The 11,181-nt window shown below is 33.3% G+C and overlaps 1 protein-coding gene across 1 annotated transcript in view; it reads left to right on the plus strand.

Annotated features, from left to right (window-relative positions):
* LOC128011791 (collagen alpha-1(XXIV) chain-like) overlaps nucleotides 1-11,181 on the plus strand; it is a 91,663-nt gene that overhangs the window by 77,771 nt on the left and 2,711 nt on the right. The window contains exons 48-59 of the mRNA XM_052594513.1: nucleotides 2,633-2,740; nucleotides 2,873-2,980; nucleotides 3,902-3,955; nucleotides 6,076-6,138; nucleotides 6,227-6,280; nucleotides 6,366-6,401; nucleotides 6,516-6,551; nucleotides 7,021-7,047; nucleotides 8,348-8,407; nucleotides 8,507-8,675; nucleotides 9,021-9,130; nucleotides 10,386-10,592. Of these exons, the coding sequence (XP_052450473.1) occupies nucleotides 2,633-2,740; nucleotides 2,873-2,980; nucleotides 3,902-3,955; nucleotides 6,076-6,138; nucleotides 6,227-6,280; nucleotides 6,366-6,401; nucleotides 6,516-6,551; nucleotides 7,021-7,047; nucleotides 8,348-8,407; nucleotides 8,507-8,675; nucleotides 9,021-9,130; nucleotides 10,386-10,592 (1,032 nt within the window). The remainder of the gene's footprint in view (nucleotides 1-2,632; nucleotides 2,741-2,872; nucleotides 2,981-3,901; nucleotides 3,956-6,075; nucleotides 6,139-6,226; nucleotides 6,281-6,365; nucleotides 6,402-6,515; nucleotides 6,552-7,020; nucleotides 7,048-8,347; nucleotides 8,408-8,506; nucleotides 8,676-9,020; nucleotides 9,131-10,385; nucleotides 10,593-11,181) is intronic.

Here is an 11,181-nt window from a genome sequence, read left to right on the forward strand (position 1 = left end):
GTCTTTCATTTCTCAGCCCTTTCTTCCCGTCCCGAGTGTAAACGCAGTCCATGACTCATTAGAGCCTCGTTCAGACACAGCACTGTGTTATATAACCAACAGCCAAATGACAGATGCTTTTATAACCAGCCCATTTAAAAGCAGTCTACGAGGGAATACCGTGGTACTTTGCTGAAGAGTTTATTCTGACTGATTTGCACATGTTAGATTAATAGTAATGTGCTGAAGACTCTGATATAACATGGATGGACATCTGGGAAAAATGTAATGATCAAAATAAAAAAGCATGAAAGCTCTCTCATATTTAAGGATTGCAGCTCTTCTCTGGATGTTCATCTGCTTCAACTTCATCTGATGCATCCTGGGATGCTTTTAATCTTGTAATGTTTTTTTAATTCTTTTAATGATTTTGAAGGAGGAGCATGTGTGATTATGAGCAATTAATTATGATTTCATCTGGTTTGACTCGTGCAAGGTTTCTACAGATTTATTAATTTATTTATTTATTTATTTATTTTACTAAATTAAACTAAACTAAACTAAATTCTAAATGTTGCCTGGCAAACTGACTATAAAATAAAATAATTGTATTTGTTTAATGTAAATTAGTTCATTAAATAATACTAATAATAATAATTATTATTATTATTATTATTATTATTATTATTATTATTATTATTATTATTATTATTATTATTATTATTAATAATAATCATAATAATCATAATTATAATAATAATAATAATAATAATAAGTATTGTTATTGTTATTGTTATTATTATTATTTTTATATATAATTCATTTTTAGTCATTTTAGTACTTTAACTTAAACTAAATGAAAATTTGAAATGTTAGAAATTACAAATAAAAAAAATATATAAATAAATTGAATTAAATGTATTCTAAATGTGATGTTTTTATTATTAAATATCTTTTAAAATCTCTTTTATTGATTTTTATTTTTTATTTCATTTTTAGTAATTTTAATACCTCAACTAAACGAAATCAAATAAGTTTAAATTTTGTTATATTTCATTACTTTTTGGGATTCATTTTTATTTTAGTTTTAGTTATTTAAGTACTTCAACAAACTAAATGAAAATGATAACTGCTGTCATGACAAGTAACTGAAATCAAATAAGTTTAAATTGTGTTATTAAATAATACTATTATTGTGTGTGTGTGTGTGTGTGTGTGTGTACATTTTAGTTTTGGTCATTTTTGTACTTCAACTAAAACTACATGAAACGTAGACATGTTGTCTTGGCATCTAAATGTAATAAAAAAAATTTAATGTCTATTTAGTTTTATAAAACATATTAGGGCTGTCAAAACTAATGCATTAATAATGATTTTAACCCATGGCCTTTAGTTGGTGAACTGGAGATGCACAGTATTCCTAGACTAGATTTAGTCTTTTAGATCTTTTATTTGATTTCATCAGATGACAGCTCGATTATAAATCTGATTTTTTGTGCAGATTAACATGTTGGAAGGGAGAGCTGGTAATGTGTTCTTAATGAGTCACATTTCAGTCTCTATTTCATATTCATGTCATGCAAAAACATAAACAGTCTTGTGTAAGTATTGTTCAGTGCAAAGAAAGAAAAGAGAACCTGGTTTATGGGAACCTGGTATTTCTATGTTCTTTTATTCATGTGTTTAATAGACAAGTTCTCTGAAAAAAATCCATGACCTTTGAAACATGTCTAGTCTTCGTACTCTTTGTTGAGTATGGTTTTACTAAAAATTAAACATAAATGTGCATAAAGCATCCATTTTTGTCCATGCCCATGTTGATTAGAGTATATAAAATAATTGATAAGTGTTAATTTAAGGTACATTTAGAACAGATTAATATAGTATGTGTGATTAAATTACGATTAATCAGGAGTTAACTCATGACGATCATGCGATTAATCGTGATTAAACATTTTCATTTATTGAAAGTACTTCTATAAAATTATATAAATATTTATTTATATTAATATATATAAATTATAACATTTAATCGTGATTAATCGTATGATTGTCATGAGTTAACTCATGATTAATCGCAACTTGCAAAAACAGATTACTCCGTTTTAATTACAAATTTTTTTTTTCCTGCTTTTCAATTAATATCAATCAAACTGCATTTAAGTTATTTTGATTAATTCAATAATAATACAACTAACACAATAACACGATTTAATAAAATCAGTAAAAACAGAGTGATCTGTTTTTGCAGAAAAACTCTGATTGAACACTAATAACCTCCAGTGAACTTCAGAGAGCCCAGTGTTGTTTTCTAGTGTCTCTTCCTGTGAACATCACTGGATGAGATGCGTGTGTTGTGTTTAACTGGCTCTGTCTCTGTGTTTGACGTAAACTCTTGCAGACGAATCCCAGACTCATCAGCTCATGCTCTTTCCGCCTCTGTTATGTGTTTATTCTCCACAATGAAAGCATCGCAGATGTCATTATTATACAGATATAGCTTGGAGCTCACGTTCTCTTTTTTTGGTGCAATATGCACTGATGGTTAAGCTTTTTGCGAGATGTTTTGCATGATGAATTGTATTGAATGGTGTTTTGGATTCTATACTGAGCTCTGATTGGATGCTGCTTTGATTGACACGTGTGTGTGCAGGGTCAGCACGGTGACGCCGGTCTTGAGGGAGGGGCGGGACTTCCTGGTCCGCGGGGCGAGCTCGGACTTCCTGGAGCCATCGGAGAGAGAGGGCCAGCGGGGTCAAAGGTCAAAACCCCTGAATTCTCCCTTTCGATTTTTATTTTTAATGTGATAATGTATTATATATGACAAAATGTGCAGCATACACAGTGTGTACTGAAGTATGTACCCTTGACCCTTGACCTCTGACCTGTGCAGGGTGAGATGGGTTTGGCGGGTGACAGAGGACCGGGGGGTGCTAAAGGCATGGAGGGGGCGACGGGAGACCAGGGCATGAAAGGAGAGCAAGGTGCTAAAGGAGAACCAGTGAGTGTCATCTAAAACCACTAAAACCATGAAAATATATTTAAAAAAATGTATTATTTACATAAAAATATTATAGTAATTTTGTACAGAATTTTTCTACTCTTGCTACAAAAAAGCTCCTTATGTATAAAATAATCTAAAATATTTAAAAATAGTCAAATAATTCACACACCAGATGATAAGAAAAAATAGCTTTATCAGACAGTCCAGACTTTTACTTTATTTTGAAATTAATAAAACAAAATATGAAGGAATGTGCTAAACTATAATATATATATAATTATTAGTTAAACTGGTACTATAATAACAACTAAAAAATAAATGAATAATAATTAAAAAAGTATATACATAGACAAATAATAACAAAAGGAAAAACCTAAACAAAACAAAATTACTAGAATTTAAGCAAAAACAGAAAATAGAAAAATTCCAAATATCAGAAAAAAACTAGAATATTATCTCAGTGATACTAAAATAACTCTGAATCTAAATCTGAACTCTGAAAAAAAAAATGGCCGTCTGATTGGATTCTTGTGAAAGATGATCATAAATCCAGACTTGGTCTAAATGTCGTCGGGTCTCTTATGTAAGAGTTTGAGTGATTGTAAGCAGATCGTTGAGTAAACATGAGACAAACCAGCTGCTCCACTTTCTTACATCACTCAGGAAAAGACAGCGAGCAGGAATTCCAAGCATCCAAAGTGGGAATATCGTCTTCCAGGCCGAATGAATGAATTTACGTGTGCGACTGTGGATGTAAACTTAAAATAATGTCCTCTTGAAGATGAAAGTGCTATGTGCCGTCAGTGAAATCATGTAAGAAACAGATCCAGTGACAGGATCTGGCAGAGTGAGGAGGGAGAAGGGAACAGGAAGTTGTTGTAGTCCGGAAGGTGACCCGGTTTCTGATTTTTCCCACAGGGTGAGGTGGGAGACGCAGGCATGCTGGGACTCCAGGGCTTTCCGGGACCCAAGGTTAGTGTTCAGCATTCAGACGGGTGAACAGTTCACACTTGACATAAATCTACAACCTTAGAATTGGATTTTATTTAGGATGTATTTTAATTACTTATTGTATTGAATGCATTCATCTATTTTATTTTATTTTATTCCGGACATTTCTAAGCACTTTGGTCAACCATGGTTGTTTTTAAATATGCTATATAAATAAAATTTAACTGAATGGGTCAGGCTTTCTGGGATGGTACTCAAATGGTTCAGGTCATACTTAGAAGGGAGAGGCTATTATGTGAGTCTAGGAGAGCATAAGTCTAAGTGGACGTCCATGACATGCGGAGTCCCACAAGGCTCGATTCTAACACCGCTCTTGTTTAGCCTGTATATGCTTCCACTAAGTCAAATAATGAGAAATAACCAAATTGCCTACCACAGCTATTCTGATGATACCCAGATTTACCTAGCCTTATCTCCAAATGACTACAGCCCCATTGACTCCCTCTGCAAATGCATTGATGAAATTAATAGTTGGATGTGCCAGAACTTTCTTCAGTTAAACAAGGAAAAAACTGAAGTCATTGCATTTGGAAACAAAGATGAAGTGTTCAAGGTGAATGCATACCTTGACTCTAGGGGTCAAACAACTAAAAATCAAGTCAGGAATCTTGGTATGATTCTGGAGACAGACCTTAGTTTCAGTAGTCATGTCAAAGCAGTAACTAAATCAGCATACTATCATTTAAAAAACATTGCAAGAATTAGATGTTTTGTTTCCAGTCAAGACATGGAGAAACTTGTTCATGCCTTTATCACCAGCAGGGTGGACTATTGTAATGGACTCCTCACTGGCCTTCCCAAAAAGACCATTAGACAGCTGCAGCTCATCCAGAAAATCTGAGCATATCACACCAGTCCTCAGGTCCTTACACTGGCTTCCAGTTACATTTAGGATTGATTTTAAAGTACTTTTACTCGTATATAAGTCACTAAATGACCTAGGACTGAAATATATTGCAGATATGTTCACTGAATATAAACCTAACAGAGCACTAAGATCACTAGGATCGAGTCAGTTAGAAATACCAAGGGTTCACACGAAACAAGGGGAGTCCGCCTTTAGTTACTATGAATCAGCTTCCAGAAGAGATCAGATGTGCTAAAACACTAGTCACATTTAAATCTAGACTCAAAACACATATTTTTGGCTGTGCATTTATTGAATGAGCACTGTGCAATGTCCGAACTGATTGCACTATATTTTCACTGTTTTATTTATTTTTTTATGTAAAATCATTTTCTAACTGTTTTTAAATGTTTTAATCATTTTAAAAGTTTTAAAATTGCTTGTTTTATTTTTTGTTATTATTTTTCTTCATGATTATTTTACTTTCTTTTATGTAAAGCACTTTGAATTACCACTGTGTATGAATAAACTTGCCTTGCTTTGCTTTGCCTTAAACTGTCAAATCTATTTATTTATTTTTTTTGATTATCTATACACACAAAAATATTAATATGTTTTAATATTAGTTTAAAATTGTATTGGTTTAATTTCAGTTATCTAAAATAATTTAAATTAGATTATTACAATTTTATTTAATTTATTGATATATGTATTACATAAAATGTATCAATTTTTTTCTTTCAATTTAAATTATTTAATTAAAATCTCATTTTTATCTGTCTGTCTACACATAAATATTGAACAAAGTTTAAATTATTTATTATAATTTAAATTATATTTCAATTATTACATTTTTTAATTATTTCTATAATAGATTTTTTTATTTCATTAAATATATCGATCTATCTGTCCACACAAACATTATTAGCAACTGTTAGCTTAAAATTAAATTAAAATATAAGTTATTTAATATAATTTAAATTATTAAATTTATTTATTTTTCCATTGTTTACCTAAATTATTTCATTAATTTAATCCACAAACATAAATATTAATCAACACACAAATATATATTACTCATATTCTCTAAATTCATTATTTTCAAAATGTTTAATATTCACGTATGCTTCATTTCACAAATTCACAAACTCAAGACACACATCATACTATCAAAATCAAATTTTCGTTAAACACCTGAAAGTGGTTATTAAATGCATCTTCCTCTGTGTTTCAGGGTCCAGATGGAGATTTGGGGTTCGCCGGTATTCCCGGACTCAAAGGAGCGATGGGAATTCTGGTCTGTCTCTTCATCTTCTCAGTAAATCAGTGTGAATGTTTGTCGTCATCTCATCATGTGTGTGTGTGTGTGTGTGTGTGTGTTTCAGGGTGTCTCTGGTCCTGTAGGTCCGCTGGGAACGATCGGTCCGGTTGGGAAGCCTGTAAGTGTTTCGATGCTTCATTAGTGTTTATGACACGCGTGTTTTTCCCAATATCAGATAAAGGATGTGTTGGAATCTTTCTCAGGGTAACAGAGGAGCCAAAGGAAGCCGTGGAGAGATGGTAAGATGTGCTATTCACACACATGTTAGATCACAGACTCGTCATATACTCTTATAGTATGTTTTGTATTTGGAAGGTGAATGTATGTAAAGTTTTGGTGATCTCTTCCTTCAGGGGCCTCAGGGGCCACAGGGCACTCCAGGGCCACAGGTACATACACACTGTTATAAAACAGATTCAGGTCCTTGATTCTGATTGGCTGAGCCTCTACAAACATAAACATTTGTTTACTTTGTTTGGAGGACGAATGCTGTTGTTATTAATACCATTACACTTTATTTGCTCTGTTTAATTTTGTGAAGCCTTACTACGTTAATGGAATAAGCATTTTATAAAAGCAGTAATCCCTGTGAAGCCGTGGTTTACAGTGATTTTATAACAGCTACAGGGGTTTTAGTCACTTCTGCTGTTATAAAATCACTATAAACCACGGCTTCACAGGGATTAATGCTTTATTATCACACTGCAGAAAACTTATAAAGATAATCATGCTTAATGTTTCATGCATTTGTTAAGGCCTGAGCATTGCAAGGCTAACAGTTTGGCTACAGACATGCATAAGGGTGAGACGATGATTATTATTATTATTATTAATAGTTTATTTTGTTTTGATTGACAGGGGCCTCCAGGTTCCCCCGGCCCGTCGGTAAGATTCAAACCCGTCACCTGACTCTTGATTGTGTAATTGCACTCGTTAAACATTTACATGTGTCATTATTTCACATTTACTTTCATTCATTTGACACTTTTATTCCATGCAGTTCTTGTTGTCCTGTGCAAATATCTATAAACATTTTTAAATCAAGATGCATTTCATTGAGAAACAAAAATGACTTAAGATATTAAGTCTTGTTTACTAAAAAGATTTTAAATAAAATCTCAAAATTATTTGATTTTATCATTAAAACGAGAGAACATATCTATTGATTTAAACATAAAGTCACTAAATTCCCTTTATCTTTTGTAAGTTTCAGTAATCCACACACACTCAGGCCATCCAAGATGTAGATGAGTTTGTTTCTTCATCAGATTTGGAGAAATGTAGCATTGCATCCGTGTCTCTCCAATGGATGCGAATGGGTGCCGTCAGAATGAGAGTCCAAACAGCTGATAAAAACATCACAATAATCCACAGCACTCCAGTCCATCAGTGAACATCTGGAGAAGACAAAGGAAGAAACAATTGAAAAAAAAAGTGAAGGAACATACAAATTGTGTATATTGAAAATAGCAGAGTGCCTACGACAGATCCTTGTGGCACTCCATACACAAGGATTTAAAAAAAAAAAAGGATTTTTTATCCAAACAGCTGATAAAAACATCACAAATAATCCACAGCACTCCAGTCCACCAGTTAACATCTGGAGAAGACAAAGGATGAAACAAATGAAAAAAAAAGTGAAAGAACAGACAAACCAAGTATATTGAAAATAGCAGAGGGCCTAAGACAGATCCTTGTGGCACTCCATACACAAGGATTTTTTTTTAAAAGGATTTTTTTTTATCCAAACAGCTGATAAAAACATCATAATAGTCCACAGCACTCCAGTCAATCAGTTAACATCTGGAGAAGACAAAAGATGAAACAAATCCAGCATTAAGATGCTTTTAACTCATAGGAGGAAGTGTTATTATGGATTATAGACTTGTATTTTAGCTGGAAGTTATGGTTTGAACACTTAATGCTGGATTTGTTTAATCTTTTGTCTTCTCCAGATGTTAACTGATGGACTGGAGTGCTGTGGATTCTTTAGATGTTTTTATCAGCTTTTCAGACTCTCCTTCTGACGGCACCCATTTACCCCCATTGTTGAGCAAGCGATGGAATCATCTTAAATAAACCTGAATTTTGTGATCTTCAAGGACGAACACTACTGGAATAGAAAAGATGCCCTGGAAGGTTCTTTGAGGATGTTTCTTCACCCTCATTTGTTCTCGTCTCACAGATACGCATTAATACGGATGTTCACTCGCTGATGGAGTCCGATGCACATCTAGAGCTGGAGGTGAAGACTTCTAGATTGCTTTCTGAAAGTCGATAACGTGCACTAATGAAGAGCAACCACAGAACTGTAACATGTTTTATTCCTGGCGTGTGTTCTCAGAGTTATCAGAGCTCAGACGCGTCTCTGTCGCAGCAGAGCGCTGAGATCTTCAGGACGCTGCAGTATCTGAGCAGCGTCATCCACAGCATGAAGACGCCGCTGGGAACCAGAGAAAACCCGGCCCGCTTCTGCAGAGACCTGCTGGACTGCACACACACCATGAGCGACGGTGAGATCCGCTCGGACTGCAAGCTTCAGTATATGCTGCAGTATATATAATTTATTCCTGTGATTAAATCTGTATTTTCAGCATCATTCCCTGTCACATGATCTTCAGAAATCATGAAAATATGAAACATTTCTCATTATTATCAATGTTGAAAACAGCTGTGCTGCTTCAGATTTTTGTGGAATCCGTAATATGTAATATTCCAGACTTTTAACTGGTAGTGTAAACTGAATAGTGTAATATTTTAAGCACTTTTTAATCATCCTGAGGTGTATTAAGTCATTCACTCACTGACTGTTTCTACAGCTCACTGACTGAGTGTTTTGTCATTTCTGTGTTGATCAGGATTGTTCTGGATCGATCCAAATCTGGGCTGCACGTCTGACGCCATCCAGGTGTTCTGTAACTTCACGGCAGGAGGACAGACGTGCTTGAACCCCGTTACGACAGATAAGGTCCCAACAGCTGATACATGCATATAAACACAACTGAGAACCAAAACTCTCTTTAACACAGAGTTAGCATAGTTAACTAAAACTACTATTAAAACCATTCAAAAAAAAAAAAAAACTTTAACTTCAGCTGCCAAAGTAACATTTCTCATTTTAATGCAGTTTAACTAGACGTACTAACATAACAAAATCTAAAATTAAAATTAATAGAAAAACTATACATGCGTACATAAAAAAAAAACTACTACAAACACATAATATAATTGATAAAACTTTAAAATAAAAAAGAAAACTGGAAATGTAATTCTCTCTCAATTTTACTAAATTAAAACCATTTTAATAATAATAAAAAAATCATTACTTGAAATAAAATAAACTTAACTGAAATAAAATATTGAAAATAAACGTTAATAATTTCAACTTGAAGGGCTAACTAAAACTAAAAATATATTTAAAAACTGACTTTTTTAAATTAAATTTAACTTAATCTAAAAGTGAAATAAAAGATAATTAATTATTTAATTTATTTAATTAAATTTATTCTATATAAAAAAGAAAAACTACTGAAAATGACAAAAAGGCATAACAAAATTGCTAAAACTTGAACTAAAAATACAACTAAAATACTTTTTAATGAAATAACCTTTATTGATAATTAAATGATTGATTAATAATTGAAATAAATTATTTTATAACCATGTGTATCAGTTAGTTGCAAGGCAACATTTCTCTCTGTCATGAAGTTAAGATGTAGCACTAAAATAACTAGATACATTTAAAACAAAAACTCATAAAAATGATAGATTTTTTTTTTACTAAGAACTAAGAATACAAATCCCTTAGTCAAATAATATGTCCAACAGTCCAAAACAGTCTCTTATTCCCCCAAAATACACACATTTTAACTAAAATTAAACTATAGGAATCGAACAAAATAGTTTATTTTGTAAAGCCACTCTGTGAAGATAGTGAGTGTTTTTGATGAACTCATTTAATTTTTTACTGTAAAGACGAGTTCAGATGTATGAACATGATTCCTAACTAAAGAGAAAATAAATGAGAAGTATTTGATGTCAAGCTGCGGTATCGCATTTCCTCTGAAAGGCAAATCTGATTTAAATTAAAATCTGGATTCCTATAAACCTGATCGTTTGTCAGCATCGGATGTAAACATACAGTTGCCAAAAGTTGCCACAGTACTCAGGAAAGTTGATTAAGTTAACAGTGAGTTTAAGAAGCTGTGTGTCTGACTCCACAGGCCGTGTTTGATGTGGGGAAGGTCCAGATGAAGTTCTTACACTTACTGAGCGTCTCGGCGACCCAAACCGTTTCCCTCCACTGCTTCAGCGACCCGGCGACCGTTGCCGTGGAAAAGCCTCGGGCCCTGCGTTTCCGGGGCTGGAACGGCCAGGTGTTCGAAGAAAACTCGCCTCGGGGTCCACATGTGATACAGGACGACTGCGAGGTGAGCTGAGTGTGGCTTAAAGGGATAGTTCACCCCAAAATGAAAATGTGACCATTTTTAGCTGAAACGGTGGCCCTTGGTGATTAGTGAAATGCAAGTTTAATGGCACTTTGAGAGACAATAATCTGTGGCTCCAGACCATATATTGATGTCTTATGAAGTGAAATGTCCAGTCTGTGAAAAAACATTATTTACATCATCCAAAATGTACCAAGAGATACCAAGAACACGGCTAAAATACTCAGTTTCACTTCAGTGATTCAACCCAATATTACGTATTCCAGAGCTAGTCAAATTCATACTTTTCAACCGATTAAATGCAATTGTTTTAGATTTATGCAGATTCTAATAAATGCATTTATTCAGATCAAATCAAATAGATGCATATAGTTGCAGAAATCTGACCCATTTAATTTATGCATGACAAATATGAATCACAAGTTTATTCGTTTGTTAAAACTGTATAATACAAATGTATGTTGCTAATATTGCATGCTATTCATATACATACATTTTAAATTCATGCCTAATATTTTTGTCTGCATTTATCTGTATTTTTTTCTATTACCAATGCAATCTGGACCCAGTG

This window comes from Carassius gibelio, chromosome B23, assembly GCF_023724105.1.
Source record: "Carassius gibelio isolate Cgi1373 ecotype wild population from Czech Republic chromosome B23, carGib1.2-hapl.c, whole genome shotgun sequence".
Lineage (NCBI taxonomy): Eukaryota > Metazoa > Chordata > Actinopteri > Cypriniformes > Cyprinidae > Carassius > Carassius gibelio.